The 20226-nt window shown below is 39.8% G+C and overlaps 1 protein-coding gene across 2 annotated transcripts; it reads left to right on the forward strand.

The window, feature by feature from the left end:
- Positions 1 to 5203: 5203 nt before the first annotated feature.
- LOC140171532 (EKC/KEOPS complex subunit LAGE3-like) lies at positions 5204 to 20197 on the forward strand. Of its 2 annotated transcripts, none has more exons than XM_072194799.1 (3): positions 5204 to 5316; positions 19052 to 19177; positions 20066 to 20197. In XM_072194799.1, the coding sequence occupies exons 1-3, from the start codon at positions 5261 to 5263 to the stop codon at positions 20175 to 20177; spliced, it is 294 nt and encodes a 97-aa protein (XP_072050900.1). In that variant the 5' UTR covers positions 5204 to 5260; the 3' UTR covers positions 20178 to 20197. The 2 variants fall into 2 exon arrangements, with proteins under 2 accessions (XP_072050900.1, XP_072050901.1); XM_072194800.1 differs by lacking the exon at positions 5204 to 5316 and adding an exon at positions 5375 to 5461.
- The last annotated feature ends 29 nt before the right edge of the window (positions 20198 to 20226 follow it).

The raw sequence follows: 20226 nt of genomic DNA on the forward strand, positions 1-20226 counted from the left end.
TTGCATTTGAAGTGTAAATAAACCAATCAGGCGAGCTGATAACATTGTTTCTAGTATTTGGATCAAACATGTATGCACGAATGAAGGTTTACTAGGTGGAAGCTATCTGGGTTGATCACAAAAATATAAATAATATTTTATACAACAATTACAAACATGACACACAAGAAGTCAGTGCAATTCAGGTCAAATCTGGACGTCAACCAGATTCTTATTTGCAATTTTTCTATAGGCTAAAATTGCGCAAAAATGCTGTAAAGTTTACTCTTAATTTTTTTCTTCTAAATTATGATTTTTACAATTGTTGTAATTCCACTAAAATATCCTGCTAAAAGCAAGGCCTAATGTGGTGTATTTTTGACAAAGTCGTAGATTTTTAAATACATAATCGGGATCCTATATACTTCAAACAGCAAATCAAATTCGCTGTATAGACGATTTAGGCGGCGCGGTGGAAAGAAATAGTTACTCCCTTAACAAAGCAGGACCGTCGCTAGACCATTTTCTCAAGGGGGAGGGGGTGTCGAGAAATACATTTTGCTGATACATATATGGCCGGATTTACCATTATTGCTGGCCCCTGAGCTAAGCACATGATTGCCACCCTGGCCTTTCGGATATAGAAGACACCCCTCCCCCACAACTGTAACCCAAGGTTTTTTCCAAGCTGTTTTTAGAATTCCTTTGCCAAGAAAAGCGCACGCCAAAAGAAGATAACTTTGGTTAATTCAGTCCCAGTATTTTGATCCAGCACATCATGAGTCGAGTTTTATGATTATTCCAGGCATCAGAAGAGCTGCCCTAGCAATCACGATTTACATAATGGAATTTGGAAATGATATTGACATCGTGTTCAAGTTTGAGATAAAAAAATAAATCCAACGGAGCGTCTCGCAGATCTACTCACAGAATGGGTTTACCGAGATAAATTCTTGAAGTATAGTGAATTCTCCACCTTTTGGCGACAGAATAAGTTTATGGTACAAATGCGGGCGAATCTTTTAGCTAAACTGATGAAATATGGTGGGCTAAAATTGCCAAATATGAGGTTAATTTGGTCAGAAACCCACATACAGGCGTCACCATTATAGGGAATGATTATATGGACCATCCCCTGGCAAAATATTTGGGGGGGGGGGGGATTTATTCTCCCATCCCCTGGGCCCGCCCCTGGGATCTACGCCTAGATGTACCCCCTGAGATATATGCCTATGCCAGTGCAGTGGCTAATCTCCATTGGTGCTGATAAAGGGGCGCGGTACGGAGGAGTGATGGGATGTGCACAAGTTTTGTCGATCTTGCAAAATCATTAGTTCTCATTTTTGTCCAGATCACCTCAACGCGCCTGGCCAAAATCTTTGTAGGCCCTATATACGGTACCTGCCGAATTGGACCTATGAAACTGAATGTAGATTTTATCCCTCTCTCTCCCTCCCCTTCCCCAGGCCCCTCCCAGGCCCTCCCCCACTTTTAGGGATCGCCAGCGGGTGTCGCACCCCATGGCGACGTGTCAGTTCCCAGGGTCAGTTCCTTTCATACCGGTACCGGTACCTCATTAGTTTGGGGTCAATTCAAAGGGAACATAAAATAGGATCCCATTTTATCATCGCTTTTGAATAAACAATAAATAGTAGGGGCAGACCACAATTCGGGGTGTCTACATATAACTAAGACATAAGACCCAAAATTTAAGACCTACAAAACTAAGACCTATAAAAATAAGACCCATCTACAAAACTAAGGCCTATAAAAATAAGACCCGTCTACAAAACTAAGACCTATAAAACTAACACCCGTCTACAACACTAAGACCTATAAAACTAAGACCTATACAAAACTAAGACCTATAAAACTAAGACCTACAAAACATAGACCTATATAAACCAAGACCTACAAAACTTAGACCTATAAACTAAGACCCGTCTACAAAACTAAGACCTATAAAACTAAGACCTGCCTACAAAACTAAGACCTAATTTTTGTATTAAAGATTGGTCCAATCGAGCTAAAATTCAACAGGAATGATCCTTGCGACATTCTAAACATAGGCCTATTAAAAATATTTATGACCACAAAGGTAAAAGTTTATCATTTATAGGTCTTAGTTTTGTAGGTCTCAGTTTTATAGGTCTTAGTTTTGTATACAGATCTTGGTTTTTTGTAGACAGGTCCTAAGTTTTGTAGGTCTTAGTTATTGGGTCATATGTCTTAGTTATGTAAGCCCTAGTCACCCCACCGCATTTCGGGAGGTTTCGATGACCACACCTGTTAATAGGAACGCACATTGTTTCAGGTTGCATTGTTTCATGCCCGTTTAAATAGGCCTACATTGTACATCTTTCTGAGCCATTATCACCCCATTGCAGGGCGCAGACCTCGTCAAGCTAGTGCCATTTAGATTTGTCCTGTGCAGTTTTAGACTACTCTGTCTGTTCAATTAGCTTAGATTTTTGTATTTTTAAGATATTTGAAAAAATAAAAAATTGTGATGAAAGTCATCAAAGAAAAGTGTTAGCACAGCCTCCTCAGACCCAACGTGATTCATAGTTTTCAAATTCCAAAGTTCAATTTGAAACCCCATTTCTATTCAATTTTGGTCTTTTCCCGCGATATTTTTTTTATAAAAAGCCGTAGAACGTCGGGTACCGTAAACTTTTTTGAATCAATTCATTTTTAGTGCAATGGGGATGAATGTCATAATAATTAGATGCGCTGATATCCCGGGGCTGATATAGACGAATCCAACGAGCCAAGTCATGGTCAGGATTTGGTCGGCCATCTTTGGTTTCCCGCTAGCACCAACCTGGAGCTCCCGATTGTGCAAATAAAAGCCGCCTAACACCTGGAGAAGATGAAAGACGAGGAGGGTTAATAGAATAATATATATAATAGAGATAATAATCCTGTCGCATCTATTCATACATATAGTCCTTTTGTTCATCAATTTGTACATCTATGAATACATGCGACGGGATTAGGCCTACCTGCGGAATTCTCGCTATTCGCAATGAGGGCGCCGCCAGCGGTTTGCGATGTAATCGTAATGTATCATGGGAAAATCGTGATGTATCATGGGAAAAGGTCGACATCCAAGTCCGCGCAATACGAATATTACCATGCTATTACATAGGAACATGTGACAATATTTTTAGTTTGTCAATATAACGGTATTACACGCAAATCGATAGAAAAAAAATTAATTGTGCACATTTCAAATCACATTATTAAGTATTATTGAGTATCGATTTGCGTGTAACACCTTTATTTTGACAAACTAAAAAAATATTGTCACGTGTTCCTATGTAATAGCATGGTAATATTCGTATTGCGCGGACTTGGATGTCGACCTTTTCCCATGATACATCACGATTACATCCCATGATACATCACGATCATCGCAAACCGCTGGCGGCGCCCTTATTGCGAATAGCGAGAATTATCTCTATAGTATTATTCTATTAACCCTCCTCGACCTTATCTAGGTGTAAGGCGGCTTTTATTTGCACAACTGTTGGAACTGTATTGTGTTGTAAACTTAAATCAATCTTTTGTCTACCTGTGTTTTCGCGGAAGGTGTAAAACGGGTGATGGAATGCAGTTTAAAATTTCCACCAAGGCCGAATCATTTCACATTTTGGATGCATTGTAGCCGGCGGGGACCCAACTAAAGGCTGCTAGTCAGGTGTAGGGATGCGTGTATTTGGATTCCTCTATAGTATTTATTGGACCATCCGCATCAGGAAGTATTGTCCAGCAAAATACACGTAGCTATATTTGCCAGTAATTCGTGTTGAAACCCCACTGAAAAATGTGAAGATGAACTAAAGTTCTCAGAATACTAGGACCAGCTTATATAAATGCATTCCTTGCGTATTTATTTATTATCTATTGATTTATTATCTATTTATTTATTTATTTATTTATTTATTTATTTATTTATTTATTTATTTATTTATTTATTTATTTATTTATTTATTTATTTATTTATTTATTGTGTGGATGGGTCTGAGAAGGTGTGGGGCCTAGGCTACACATTTATTTTCAATTTGTATTTCGTTTTGTTTGTTGAATACACACTATGAGAAGGACATAATTGGAAACAAAAGAACTTTTGTACAAGAAAATATTATTTAAAACAATGACTTGGGTTACGAAAAACAATTCTTGTAAAGTCACTGTAGGGCCTATATCTGAAAATGTCAAGCGAATGCTGATATTCTTGGGAAGGAATGATAGTATTAAACAAAACTCAGTTTACATTGTATCGATGAAACCAGTTGAAATAAGAACGAAATCCATATTTTAATGTCATTGTTTAGGGGAAAAAAATGTTCGGATCACCTAATTTCATGCAACAAAAATCGGTGGACCATCATCACCTATAGAGTACCGAAGTGATGACGTCACAAAAAACTTTTTTTGCATTTCAGCATTTTCATGACCATATTTCAGTAGAACATGATGAAAAACATCCACAGTCCAAATTGGTGGGAATCGGATCACGAGGGCCAATATTACACATGAATACCAATTAGCCCCATTGAAATCAGTTTAAATTGGATAACTGTTTGGCCCCAGATCCAATTCCCACCAAATTTCACTGTGGATGTTTTTCATCATGTTCTACTGAAATATGGTCATGAAAATGCTGAAATGCAAAAAGAAAAATTTTGACATCACACTTCGGTATTCTATAGACCCTATTCAATTGAAATGGCAGGACAGATTGGTGGACAGATTCGATAGGGTCTATGCCCGGGTCTATGCCCTATATTAAAGTTGAGAATGGACCGTCCCACTCGATTTGTGAAAAGGTCGCGAACTCTTTTGGTGGACCCAAGTATAACTGCCTAAAATGAAGTAAATTTGAAAAGAAACGTTTTAAATTGAACTTTGTAATTAGAAAAGTATAAATCACGTTGGGTCTAGAGCTGTGCTAACACTTTTCTTTGATGAATTTGACCACAATTTTTTAATTTTTTAATTTTTTCAAATATCATCTTAAAAATACAAGAATCTAAGCTATAAATACAAAACGTTCAAACCTGACTCGTAGCCTATTGTCCACAATCTATTGACACATGATCTTGTCATCCAGGGAAAATAATCCCACTTATAAATTATTATAATAATAGGCTACGAGTCAGGTTTATAAACCTATAAATTGAACAGATAGAGTACTACATTCATGGCATTCAAGTGTGTCATCACAGTAGGTCTATGATCTATCCTCATTAATATTCATGACCTGCGCTCTGTGATGGTATATAAACACCAAGAGAATATGGCGAAAGTCTCCGGCTGCGATTCGTCTTGGTAGGTGGGAATTAATCTTTTGTTTAAAGTGGGAAGACAATCAATTTTAAAAATAAAACATGCACCAATGATTGCTTCAACTTGTTTAGAAGGTAGTTTAGTATTCGTTACTTGAAGTTAAAATGAGTGAACATGTTATAATTAGGTAAGCTTATCATGTATTGTATCATGTAATGAAAATGTGTACCGTACATGTACATGTACAATGTAGGTCATTTGTAGGTATGCCAGGCAAACCTTAGTTAACACATTTGCTAGTCAGCGAAATTCGCCTAGACCGGGGACCAAACACAATATACATATTTACATAGATATTTCAATTTTTTTCAAGAACAGGTCGGTCAAGGAAACCTACATATGTTTTCTATACATACTTCACTTGACCCAAATATATGATTTTTTATGGTGATTTACTCGAGAACTCTAGCTTGAATTTGCACCGATAGTTACGCATTCGATGCTAGATACTTTACTATATGGTTTTTCGGTCGGACAGCGGTGCAATTTTTTACACCGGAGCGGGGGTTATTTATTCTGTTAATGTTGAAATTTGGATGAAAGTTATTTCGATGAGTCAACTGTATCTTTTGAGCAAGATTTGCGTATTTTGGAGACTCTAAAATTTAGCTGAAGTGTAATTTTAGCAACATTTTTGATGCAATCGCCTGTCGTGATCGGCTGTGTTTACTTCTGAACTTCCATTGCTTTACACCAGTGTCCGTTTTAAGGAAAAAAATCTGGTCATCCGCCGGATGACCATGCCATGAAATCTGGTCATCCGCCAAAATTTTTGGTCATCCGTATATTATCTAGGTATCCCAGGCAAACCTTAGTTAACACATTTGCTAGTCAGCGAAATTCGCCGAGACCGGGGCCCAAACACAATGCATATTTACATAGAAATTTGAATTTTTTTCGAGAATAGGCCGGTGAAGGAAACCTACATAAATATGTTTTCTATACTTCACTTGACCCAAATATATGATTTTTTATGGTGATAATCAAGTCGCACATGGAATTTTAGAGGATTTTGATAGCAGTTCCATTAAAAAAAAGCTGCTATCCTAATGAGACTTAAGATCTAGAAACACCCCCGAAATGCCGTTCTGGGGAATTTTGCTAGCAGAATCTTTTTGATGAAAGTCAATCTTTGACAAGAGGTAACTTTGTTACGGAAAGTGCTATGACAAAAATGTTTTCAGTTTTGGCTTTCTTTACTCAATGGCTTTAATTTGATATGTAAAATGATGCAGTTTGATGGCAAATTTGAATTCACCTAGCATACCTATATTATCCCCCAAAGTCGGGATTTCTCAAAATTTTAAGTATCACAAAGTAATGTAAATTTGTTTCTCAACGCACGTGCGAGGCGACGTTGAAACAACGTTTTTGCTGTCAAACTGTCACAACCTCAAAGGCACAGTTCCAAACAAGCATAATTGCGTGGAAGCGATGTTCAGTGTAGTGTATCATTTACAGATTCCTTCTAACAGGCCAAAGGTCAACGAAATAATAACACAATCACAAAGACACAGTACTGAGTAACGGAGTAAAAGAAATCTGCACAGTGCACACTAATTATAATCGAGCCCAAACTAGGTATGTGGGGATGCGGCGGTGTGAAAGCGAAATACGAAGACATCCGGGATGGATGTTATCATGTTCCATACACGACCGTGCGTAAGCTTAATGATTTTAAATTGACTTTATCGAACAATTACTATTTCAATTAGTTGGCGATTTTAGCTTTAAAATCATGGAAAACTGATTGGGAAAACTGAGATATAATTACGTTTTAAATTAATTTTGATGAGGAATCGTAGGACATCGTTTCAGACACTGTAATGGTGAAAAATATGGACGTCCGCCGGATAACCGCAGTGAATTTCTGGTAATCCGACGGCAATTTTGGCCGTCAGGACGCCCGGATTACCACTTAAAACGAACACTGCTTTACACGGTGTCATGCTTCAGCGAATCCGACTAGATTTTGAATACAACGGTCTCTAGCCTAGAATGTGAAGCTAGAATTCTTGGCTAGAGTTCTCGAGCAAATGGTGATGAGAGACTCACACATGGAATTTTAGAGGGGTTTTTGATAGCAGTTCCATTAAAAAAAGCTGCTATCATCATGAGACTAAGATCTAGAAACACCCCCGTAACGCGTAATGCTGTTTTGGGGAATTTTGCTAGCAGAATCTTTTTGATGGAAGTCGATCTTTGAAAAGATGTAACTTTGCCACGGAAAGTGCTACGACAAAAAGGTTTTCAGTTTTGGCTTTCTTTACTCAAGGGCTTTAATTTGATATAAAATGATGCAGTTTGATGGCAAATTTAAATTCACCTGGGATTACCTAGGCTACATGTACATATCATGGTATGTATAAATTATGACATCTATCTATCTATCTATCTACTATACTAAAATAATAAGCGGTCTCTGTCTGTCCGGCTATGCGTTTAGCCGTGCTACAACGCATCGAGCGAAATTTCGGATATGGATAGGTGACCGAAAAAGCATGTTGACCGGTGGTTTTGAAGGGCCCCTCAAGTCAAAGGTCATCTAGGGGGAAAAATACCTTAAATGGATAACAAACAAATGGATAAAAAGAATCCAATAGACGATTCCCAACATGTCTCAAGTTGCCCAAGCAGCATGGTGCTTTTTAGGGTGAATAGGTCATTCATTCATTCATTCCTGGAGCATTGCCAGAGACCACAAGGGACAATATTTTGCTTTCAAAGAAATACTGTAGTAGCTGGTAGCTGCAGGTAGCAGACAAGGCTCCCTACTATGGGGGATTTCCCAATATGTTTGAAATTGCTGCTATAAACCTTCAAACAGTATGCTATCACTGATCATACTGTTTGTGCTGTCACAGCTTCAGGATCCTCACAGCTACAGGTGCACTAGTACTATAATAATCATAAGCTCTGTCTGTCCGTCTGTGTGTCTGTCCGGCTATACGTTGCGCCGCGCTTCGACGCATCGTTCCGATATTGCAGCCATAGATGGGAACCGGGCAGGCAATGTTTACGGGTAGTTTCAAGGTCATCGGAGGTCAAGGTCAAAGGTCAAAATTTCAAACTTTGTCCGATCGGGCCCAAACTTGGTGGGTGGGATCCTTGATACGAGGGGAATATATGCCCGAAATAAAATCGAGGTCGACCGAGGTCAAAGGTCATTACGGAGGGGTCAAATTTCAAACTTTGTCCGATCGGGCTCAAACTTGGTGGGTCGAAACCTTCGTATGAGGGGAGCATGAAAAACATTATATGGAGGTCATCCAAGGTTAAAGGTCAAAGGTCATGGATTTCAAACTTTGTCTTATCGGGCTCAAACGTGGTGGGTGCAATCCTGGATAGGAGGGGGATATATGGGCAAAACGAAATGGAGGTCGACCGAGGTCAAAGGTCATCTAGGGCCTAAATTTAAACTTTGCCCTATTGGGCTTAAACTTGATAGGTGGAATCCTTCCGAGGTCAAAGGTCATCTGGGGTCAAACAGTATCGCTATCATGCCAGTGCTCTCACAGCATCAGGGCTCTCACAGCTGCAGGTGCACTAGTCTATACTACTAAAATAATAAGCGGTCTCTGTCTGTCTGTCTGTCCGGCTATAAGCGTTTCGCGGCCATCTGACGCATCGAGCGAAATTTCGGATATGGATAGGTATTGGGAAAAGCATGTTGACCATGTGGTTTTGAAGGTCATCGGAGGTCAAGGTCAAAGGTCAAAATTTCAAACTTTGTCCGATCGGGCCCAAACTTGGTGGGTGGGATCCTTGATACGAGGGGAATATATGCCCGAAATAAAATCGAGGTCGATCGAGGTCAAAAGTCATTACGGAGGGGTCAAATTTCAAACTTTGTCCGATCGGGCTCAAACTTGGTGGGTCGAATCCTTCGTATGAGGGGAGCATGAAAAACATTATATGGAGGTCATCCGAGGTTAAAGGTCAAAGGTCATGGATTTCAAACTTTGTCCTATCGGGCTCAAAGTTGGTGCGTGGAATCCTTGATACGAGGGGAATATATGCGCAAAACAAAATAGAGGTCAACCAGTGCTCTCACAGCATCAGGGCTCTCACAGCAGCAGGTGCACTAGTACTACTAAAATAATAAGCGGTCTCTGTCTATCTGTCTGTCTGTCTGTCTGTCCGGCTATGCGTTCCGCCGTGCTTTGACGATCGAGCGAAATTTCGGATATGGATAGGTAACGGAAAAGCATGTTGACCGGTGAGCCAAGGGCCCCTCGAGGTCAAAGGTCATCTAGGGGGAAAATATACCTTAAGTGGATAACAAACAAATGGATGCAAAGAAGAGACGACTCCCAACATGTCTCAAGTTGCCCAAGCAGCATGGTGCTTTTATGGGTGAATAGGTCATTCATTCATTCATTCCTGGAGTATTGCCAGAGACCACAAGGGCCAAGAGTTATTTTGCTTTATTCAAAGAAATAATGTATCTGTAGTAGCTGCAGGTACCACACAAGGCTCCCTACTAGAAGCAACGGAGTAGGAATATGGGGGATTGCTGATATAAACCTTCAAACAGCTTCAGGGTCCTCACAGCTACAGGTGCACTAGTACTAATAAAATAATAAGCGGTCTCTATCTGTGTATCTATCTGTCTGTCTGTCCGGCTATGCGTTTCGCCGCGCGACGAGGGATCGCGCTGAAATTTCGCATATAGATAGGTATCGGGAAAAGCATGTTGGCCATGTGGTTTTGAAGGTCATCGGAGGTCAAGGTCAAAGGTCAAAATTTCAAACTTTGTCCGATCGGGCCTAAATTTGGTGGGTGGAATCCTTGATAGGAGGGGAATATAATGCGCGAAATAAAATCAAGGTCAACCGAGGTCAAAGGTCATTACGGAGGGGTCAAATTTCAAACTTTGTCCGATCGGGCTCAAACTTGGTGGGTCGAAACCTTCGTATGAGGGAAGCATGAAAAACATTATATGGAGGTCATCCGAGGTCAAAGGTCAAAGGTCATGGATTTCAAACTTTGTCCTATCGGGCTCAAACTTGGTGGTTGGAATCCTTGATGCGAGGGGAATATATGCGCAAAATAACATTGAGGTCAACCGAGGTCAAAGGTCATGTAGGGGCTAATTTAAACTTTGCCCTATTGGGCTTAAACTTGATAGGTGGAATCCTTCATTATGACTGAGGGAGCATGACAAAAATTGCACCAAGGTCATCCAAGTTCAAAGGTCATCTGGGGTCAAATAGTATCGCTATCATGCCAGTGCTCTCACAGCATCTGGGCTCTCATAGCCGCAGGTGCACTAGTACTATAATAATCATAAGCTCTGTCTGTCCGTCTGTGTGTCTGTCCGGCTATGCGTCCATGGCTTCGACGCATCGTTCGATATTTCACACATAGATGGGTATCGGGCGTGCGCTGTTTACCGGGTAGTTTCGAAGGTCATCGGAGGTCAAGGTCAAAGGTCAAAATTTCAAACTTTGTCCGATCGGGCCCAAACTTGGTGGGTGCCGTCCTTGATAGGAGGGAATATAATACGTGAAATAAAATCGAGGTCAACCGAGGTCAAAGGTCATTACGGAGGGTCAAATTTCAAACTTTGTCCGATCGGGTCAAACTTGGTGGGTCGAAACCTTTGTATGAGGGGAGCATGAAAAACATTATATGGAGGTCATCCGAGGTCAAAGGTCAAAGGTCATGGATTTCAAACTTTGTCCTATCAGGCTCAAACTTGGTGGGTGGAATCCTCGATACGAGGGGAATATATATGCGCAAACAAAATTGAGGTCAACCAGTGCTCTCACAGCATTAGGGCTCTCACAGCTGCAGGTGCACTAGTACTAATAAAATAATAAGCGGTCTCTATCTGTCTGTCTATCTGTCTGTCTATCTGTCTGTCCGGCTATGCGTTTCGCCGTGCTTCGACGCATCGCGCTGAAATTTCGCATATACATAGGTATCGGGAAAAGCATGTTGGTCATGTAGTTTTGAAGGTCATCGGAGGTCAAGGTCAAAGGTCAAAATTTCAAACTTTGTCCGATCGGGCCCAAACTTGGTGGGTGGAATCCTTGATAGAAGGGGAATATAATGCGTGAAATAAAATCGAGGTCAACCGAGGTCAAAGGTCATTACGGAGGGGTCAAATTTCAAACTTTGTCCGATCGGGCTCAAACTTGGTGGGTCGAAACCTTCGTATGAGGGGAGCATGAAAAACATTATATGGAGGTCACCGAGGTCAAAGGTCAAAGGTCATGGATTTCAAACTTTGTCCTATCGGGTTCAAACTTGGTGGGTGCAATCCTTGATACGAGGGGAATATATGCATAAAATAAAATTGAGGTCAACCCAGGTCAAAGGTCATGTAGGGGCTAAATTTAAACTTTGCCCTATTGGGCTTAAACTTGATAGGTGGAATCCTTCGTATGACTGAGGGGAGCATGAAAAAAATTACACCAAGGTCATACGAGTTCAAAGGTCATCTGGGGTCAAACAGTATCGCTATCATGCCAGTGCTCTCACAGCATCTGGGCTCTCACAGCCGCAGGTGCACTAGTACTAATAAAATAATAAGCGGTCTCTGTCTACTACTACTACTACTACTACTAATTGACATTTATACCGCGCCGAAAACCAAAACAATTTGCACTAAGGCGCATGAAAACATAAACAATGGATGAAAACAAGAATAATATGATACATAAAACATCATAACATCAGATAAAGTCCAAAATCAAGCAAAATGAATACAGTTACTGATTGAAAGCAATATTGAACAGATGGTGTTTAAGCAGTTTCTTGAAAATGTCAATTGAAGAGGCGGTTTTGATATGTTCTGGTAATGCATTCCATAGTTTTGGTCCATAACAAGAAAATGATCTGTCTGCAAAGGTTGAATTCTTGGTCTTGTGCTCAGTGAGTATGAAAGAGGCAGTTGAAGTTGAACGAAGACGACGATGAGATGTTGAAACATGAAGCAAATCTGAAAGGTACTCTGGTGCTGTCTGATGAAGGCATTTGTAGAGCGATGACAAGTATCTTAAAGTCAACGCGCTGCTTAATTGGCAACCAGTGCAACTCAACGAGGTCTTTGGAAATTGAGTCATATTTTCGCTTCCTAGTTACAATACGTGCTGAGGCACGTTGGATGTTAACAAGCCGTTTCAGGAGCGAAGCACTTATGCCAACCAGCAAACTATTACAATAGTCAATTCTCGATGTTACAAGAGAGTGGACAGCCATTTTGGTCGATTCGGTTGTGAGCATCTTGCGAGCACGACCAATGTTTATGAGATGAAAATTTGCTGATTTTACAATCTTGGTCACTTGAGCAGACATGCTCACATTGCAATCAAACATCACACCAAGATTTCTAACTGCGTTCACCTGCACTGGGACATTCACACCAGCGATGTTAACTGAGGAGAGATGAAATTTGTTCAACTGGGCCCGAAATCCACAAACAATAACCTCCGTTTTCTCTGCGTTCAATTTCAAGAAGTTTCGCGACATCCAGTTTTGTATATCGTTAACACATTTCTCAATAGTAGCAACAGCAAGATTTACACCATCAGCAGAAGTTGGACAGATAGATGCATAAATCTGTGTGTCGTCAGCATAAATATGCAGAGCTAAACCATAGTCGCGAATGATGTTACCCAGTGGCAGAGTGTAGACTAGAAATAACAAGGGCCCTAAAACTGACCCTTGTGGAACACCGTAACGTAGAAACTGAGTACAAGAGAATTTTCCATCGATGCAAACACGCTGTGATCTACCAGCTAAATAAGATGTGAACCACTTTAGTGGAATGTCACTCACACCTATAAGGTCTTGCAATCTTGAGAGCAGCACACGGTGATCAATGGTATCAAATGCGCTACTTAGGTCCAGCAGTACAAGAATGGTGATACCTTGTTTCTCCATTGCCCACAGGATGTCGTTGTGGACTCTGATTAACGCGGTTTCAGTACTGTGGAATTGTTTATAGGCAGACTGAAATGGTTCATGAAGTCGATGTTGCGACATGTGATCAGTTAGTTGCTTGGCTACGACTCTCTCAAGAACTTTCGAAATGAAAGGGAGATTACTCACAGGGCGATAATTCTTGAGGACGTTGCTGTCAAGGTTAGCCTTCTTTATCAATGGAATTATGATGGCAGTCTTAAGAGGCTCTGGAACGACACCTTCAGCAAGTGACATATCAACAATAGATGTTATGGCTGAAATAAGCACGTCGAGGTGATCCTTGACCATCCATGAAGGAAGCGGATCTAACAGACAGGATGGTGAAGGAGATTTGGTTATAATCTCCATAACATCAGCTTCAGAGACAGAAGTAAATTCATTCCATACACTGGTACCCTGTGACTCTTGTGAAGTGGAAGCATCAGGTGGAAGGGCAGATCTTATATTCTCTCTCTTAGTCAGAAAGTAATCCGCGGACCGATCTGCCAGGTCACCGGCAGAATCATGTTCTGGTAGTCGCGATGGTTGCTTACTGTGTAGAATATCGCTAATAACAGAAAACATTGATCTGAAATCATTGCCACATTCATTGATCTTGTTGTTAAAGAAAGAACATTTGGCGTGGTACAAAGCAACATTGTACTCATTTCTAATGTTCTTGAAATGCTCTAAGTCAACAGTTAGACCACTTGAAATCCATTTCCTTTCTGCTTTCCGACGATCTCGTTTCATCTGATGTAACGAATCTGAAAACCAAGGTTGCAGATCTTTAGGCATGACAGTCTGTGTGCGTAGTGGAGCATGCCTGTCCAACAAGCAAGAGAGTGATTCATTATACTGTTCGACAGCTTTGGTAACATTAGATGCCAGTGAAGAACATACTTCTGAAGATTCAATGTCCTTCTTGAAATTCTGTGGATCAATTGATCGAAGTTTCCTTGATGTTATAGTCTTTCTTGGAACAGACGGTTTGCTTACATTCAAATCACAAGCAATCAATGCGTGGTCTGAAATGAGATCTAACACACGAGTCGATTCGACAAGACTGTCCATTTCACGAGAAACTATTACATCCAATGTATGACCACATCGATGAGTAGGTCCAACTACTGACTGGATCAGTCCAAGACTTTCAATCAGTCGATTAAACTTCCGCGTATCGGGGTCATCTAAAATATCAAGGTGAAGGTTGAAATCCCCGACAATCACTAAATCACCTTGGGAAATGGAGCAATCTTGAAGAAACTGAGAAATTTCTTCAAGGAACATCACAGTAGTGAGTTTGTTTACGGGTGATGGGTAGGGCCTGTAAATGTTAACAAGAGTGAAGCACTTTGACCCATTGGTAAACACTAGCTCGCAGTACTCAAAGGTCTTCATATGGCGATCACGATTGTCAAATTTTGAAGCAACTTTCATGTCTTCTTTAAAAACAACTGCAACGCCTCCATGAGAGTCGCCTCTACCGCGAGGAATATTATAGATGTCATATCCCGTGGGGTAATCTGAGAAACAATGAAATCATCAGATGCATCATCTGCTAGCCAAGTTTCTTGCAAAGCAAAGATGTCAATATCATGCTCTTGAATAAATCAGTGATGATTCCACGGGTTGCTTTCAATTTAATTCCTTGACAGTTCAAAGAATACAGTGAAATTCCATTGGTAACTTTGGATGCAAGTTTCTCTCTATATTTTCTACCACCTTTCTTTCCTCTTTTAGTGGGTTTACAGTTTGAGATTCCCAAATCCAGCAGGGTGTTGAAAACAGGTTTGGGAAGTAGATGATGGTGATGAGTTGAATTGTCATTGATTGAGAGAAGAAACTCTCTGGTATAGTTAATTACTCCTTGAGTTGATTGATTTGATTGATCCATGATCAATGAGTGATCAACTGTGAAATCAAACCAATTACAGATTGATAAAATGTAGATCCCAGTTCCAATACACATCCAAGTAAATGCATGCATAGTTCAATGTAGGCTAAGTGTACTATACTGAAATGTAGCAGTAGAATCCCAGATGAATAATCGTAAAATTTGTGGCGTAAATCTTTCCAAAATGCAACAAAATGTTATCTGTGATGTCTCTGATGTTAGTTAAGTAGAATAAAAGACTTCTCATCCAATGAAAATGTCTTCAGCTTGTGTAATTGATGGTAAAACACAGAGCTCCACACAATGCAGCCTCACAGCGCAGAGTGTATTGTTATTGTCTATCTGTGTATCTATCTGTCTGTCCGGCTATGCGTTTCGCCGCGCTTCGACGCATCGTGCTGAAATTTGGGATATAGATAGGTCTTGGGAAAAGCATGTTGGCCATGTGGTTTTGAAGGTCATCGGAGGTCAAGGTCAAAGGTCAAAATTTCAAACTTTGTCCGATCGGGCCCAAACTTGGTGGGTGGAATCCTTGATAGGAGGGGAATATAATGCTCGAAATAAAATCGAGGTCAACTGAGGTCAAAGGTCATTACGGAGGGGTCAAATTTCAAACTTTGCCCGATCGGGCTCAAACTTGGTGGGTCGAAACCTTCGTATGAGGGGAGCATGAAAAACATTATATGGAGGTCATCCGAGGTCAAAGGTCAAAGGTCATGGATTTCAAACTTTGTCCTATCGGGTTCAAACTTGGTGGGTGCAATCCTTGATACGAGGGAATATATGCATAAAACAAAATTGAGGTCAACCGAGGTCAAAGGTCATGTAGGGCTAATTTAAACTTTGCCCTATTGGGCTTAAACTTGATAGGTGGAATCCTTCAGATGACTGAGGGGAGCATGAAAAAATTGCACCAAGGTCATCCAAGTTCAAAGGTCATCTGGGGTCAAACAGTATCGCTATCATGCCAGTGCTCTCACAGCATCTGGGCTCTCATAGCCGCAGGTGCACTAGTACTAATAAAATAATAAGCTCTGTGTGTCTGTCTGTCCGGCAATGCGTTTCACCGCGCTTCGACGCATCGCTCCGATATTTCGGATATAGATAGATATCGGGTATTCCACATTTATGGGGTAGTTTGAAAGGTCATCTGAGGTCAAGGTCAAAGGTCAAAATTTCAACTTTGTCCGATCGGGCCCAAACTTGGTAGGTGGAATCCTTGATATAAGGCGAATATATGCCCGAAATAAAATTGAGGTCAACCGAGGTCAAAGGTCATTACAGAGGGGGTCAAATTTCAAACTTTGTCCGATCGGGCTCAAACTTGGTAGGTAGAATCCTTGATACGAGGGGAATAAATGCCTGAAATAAAATTGAGGTTAACCGAGGTCAAAGGTCATTATGGAGGGGTCAAATTTCAAACTTTGTCTGATCAGGCTCAAACTTGGTGGGTGGAATCCTTTGCTACGAGGGGAATATATGCGCGAAATAACATTGAGGTCAACCAAGGTCAAAAGGTCATTATGGAGGGGTCAAATTTCAAACTTTGTCCGATCGGGCTCAGACTTGGTGGGTGGAATCCTTGATACAAGGGCTTAAACATGGTATAACAAATTCTCAATATGACGGGAACAGCAACGTTTCACAACTCCCCTGCGAGCATCGCAATGTCTTCTCAGCATTCATAGCTGAAAATGATTTCTAAATTTCAAACGGATGTATTAAATAAAACTGAGGTCATCAAGCCAAGGTCATCTAGGGTCAGAGGTCATATGGGGTCATTGGGGGATCAGACAGCATCGCTATCATGCTGATGGTGCTCTCCAGTACAGCTACAGTGCCCTCACAGCTACAGGTACTCTAGTAATATTAAAAACATCATGAATGACATATTGATCATGTGTATTTTAGGTACGCTTAAATGCATGTGCTACAGTTCCAAGGTATGCATGCCTTCAAAGACAGTCGGCACAATGTGTACGCTCGTCGCTCGCGTTGGTAACTTCGTACTTCAGCAGTAGAGTCCCAACCTCAAAATTAACGAATTCTCCCAATAGTGCGAATTCACCAAATAGTGAGAAATGGTATTGCCCATCCATCTCTATACCAACTGTCAGTGCTTTGCTACAATTGGTTGTGATAGGTTGACTTCCGGTACATACAAGCGCTGTGGAAGAGATGGTACATGGATGACGGCAAAGACGTCATCTTTAGTTGTCAATTTCTTACCGCGACCACACTGCTCAAAATCCATTAACATCCACTTGTACATTGCACTAAAGCTACATTTTTTAGTACAATTAAGCTAAATAATATCCAAACTTCGCTCGTTTAAAGGGGGGTAACCCTAGTGGTTTTGGATATGGATTGTCTTTAAAATTACATAATAATATCAAATCACCCCCTTTATGCTGCTTTGTCATTTGTGAAAAAACGAGAGCATTTTCAGCGTAAATGTGAATCAATAGCCAAATTTGCAATCCAATACCTTGGTATGCGTGAATTGCATTCTGGGCAGGCAAGCAACAAGATCTGACGACAATGTTGCAATGCCCGGCCCACATTGAACAGAAAATATTTGTTTTTAACTCTTTTTCATACAAAAAAAAAAAAAAAGGAAACAAAATATATTTCCCCTTGCAACATGTACATTTCAAATGAATATAAAAAGTTTGGGTTAAAAATGGAGAGGAAAAAAACCATACCACTACCGGGTTTTGAACCGGTCTCGGTAAAAACATAACGCTAATACATTGCGCCACAGAGGCGGCTTTAGACAACGGTGGAATTTTTTTAATTATATACTGTCGCAAGTCTCCTCAGCACTTAGTGTAGTTTGTTTCTTTCACAGAATGTGAATGACGCGAAACCAAAGTAGCTGTTGAGGAGACTGATGATTCGTTCATAATTCCCTGCCAAGAAATCCGATGTAATTTTTAGTATTTACAAAGTGGTAGCCTCTAAAGGCCGCTGTGCTTCATGATTTCTCCGGAAATACATCGACTTGGAGCATCAAATTTCAGGATGGCAATGAGAAAAATAGTATCTATTATGTGATACCAAAACCTCATCAACAATGAAAAATATCGGGGGGATGATGCTGTCGATCGGGTCACGGACCTTTAAGTTGATTTGAGTCATTGATCGTGATTTTTGTGGTAAAAATAAGGCAAATATCGGGCCAAAATTTTGCAGACATAGAATCTTCGGATGGGTACTGTATTGAATTTTCCGACTCACATGTTTCTCAAACTGATAATAAAAATGGAAATAACTTACATTTTTACTGATAATCAAATATAAATAGAATAGCTAATTAAATAAATTTTAAGCTCTTTGTAACTGCAAATGAGTATATTTTAAGGCATTTTTTGTTATTTTTTTTCATTATCATAGGGTCATGTTTTTTATACTGGGTACCAATTGCATTGCATAAAGCTTAATCACATGCTTTTACAGGTTTGGTACTATAACTTCAAAAGTTTACATTAGAACCCTATAAAAGTTTATATTCTGAGAGCATACAATATAAAAAAACATGACCTTAACTTCTTTGCATCACGCTGCAATATCGTGGCCGTGCATGCTTGTGATTGGCTGCTGGAAAATCAAGGTCGGCAGAATGACCATTAAAAGAGATGCAGACTCCACATCGCGTTTGCGATGTTGCGATATGTCGTTACAGTATTTTTAATATCATTGCACGATGCTGCAATGTTTTAAAAGCATCGCAGCATCACATCACGATGTGGAGTCTGAATCGAACTTTATCCAAGGAAGAATAAGTCATAATCATTTACATGTAGAGTAAAAAATGAAATGTTATTTTTAATTATGTTGATTATGTTACCGGTACTAGTATTTTAGAACATGCTTGTTATAGTATAATTTTGTTTTGTTCAACAGTGATTTGAAAATACCATTTCCTTCGGCTCGTGAAGCAGAGATTGCATACAACAGTCTTCGTGTGGACAGGGACCCAAGGAAAGATGTAGAGAAAACCATAAGTGTAAATGATAACATCTTACAAGTGTAAGTCAAAAAATTAACTTTGCTCAATTAATTTGTTTAGAAACCAGTTTGTGTTCATAACTTGGTTTGACAGACAGAAAGTCTCACAATTGTAATTCAGTAGTTTAAGTGTAACTTGACAACATGACAGTTTGTAATAACTAAAAAAAAAAGGAAAAGAAAGTGCAAATTGCCATTAGAAATCTGCATCATACAAAAAGATACAATTTTCATCCAAATATCAGAATTTCCTTCCAAACACCAACATTTCCCAAATTCCTCACATTTTCGAGCCATGACTGTTGATTTTACTGATTACTCTATATCAAGTACATGTATGTAGTATAAAGTTGTAAAAGGTGGAAAATAAACAGTGTATACAATGTAGATCATCTTGAATCTCACATGCACCTAAACTTCTACACTCTTCTGTGTACATACAATACATGCTCTGCGTACTAGCCATAGGCTTAAAAAGTCCCAATTTTTGAGATATTTTCTCAAAATATTAAGATGTACATGTATCTCAAGAACCACTAAACCAATACTAGGCTTGTTTGTACTCATTTTTATGCAAATTTTATCATGATTCCAAATAATGGTAAGATTTGCAATTCTGAAATGTTTGAATTAAAAAAACCCTTGTAATCTGCAGTCGACCCCTGCATGGAGATTGTTATTAGTGACTTGGAGATGGGGTAGGGTAAAGAGAGAGGGAGAAAGATGTTCAAACTTTCAGTTTTTAATAAGTGTGTACTTCAGTAACTAAGGACAACTTAATTTGTTCCCTAATATTCTTGGTCAATGTTCTACCATGTAAACTTTGCAAGTGTCAGTAAATTGCATGACTTTATTTTTCAAGTATTCGTAACTAATTTTTGATTTCTAATTTTACTTTTTATTTTCCAGACATTTCAAAGCCAACAAAACCAAGTTCCTCAGATCTGCTGTGGGTAACTTCCTAGATTTGGTACATCTTGTCATGCAAACTGTCGAAGAATTTGGGCCACCCATGGAATAAAAAATCCGAAAAGGACCCTTTTATAAAACAACTTACACTTTATAGTTAG

Source organism: Amphiura filiformis, chromosome 15, assembly GCF_039555335.1.
Source record: "Amphiura filiformis chromosome 15, Afil_fr2py, whole genome shotgun sequence".
NCBI classification, from domain to species: Eukaryota; Metazoa; Echinodermata; class Ophiuroidea; order Amphilepidida; family Amphiuridae; genus Amphiura; species Amphiura filiformis.

What these genes read in the sequence shown, in the direction of transcription:
- LOC140171532 (XM_072194799.1), top strand. Translation starts at nt 5,261, where the DNA reads ATGGTATATAAACACCAAGAGAATATGGCGAAAGTCTCCGGCTGCGAT. An exon ending in TCCGGCTGCGATTCGTCTTG is followed by an intron (nt 5,317 to 19,051) that starts GTAGGTGGGAAT and finishes TTTGTTCAACAG; the next exon opens with TGATTTGAAAATACCATTTC. An exon ending in AATGATAACATCTTACAAGT is followed by an intron (nt 19,178 to 20,065) that starts GTAAGTCAAAAA and finishes TTTATTTTCCAG; the next exon opens with ACATTTCAAAGCCAACAAAA.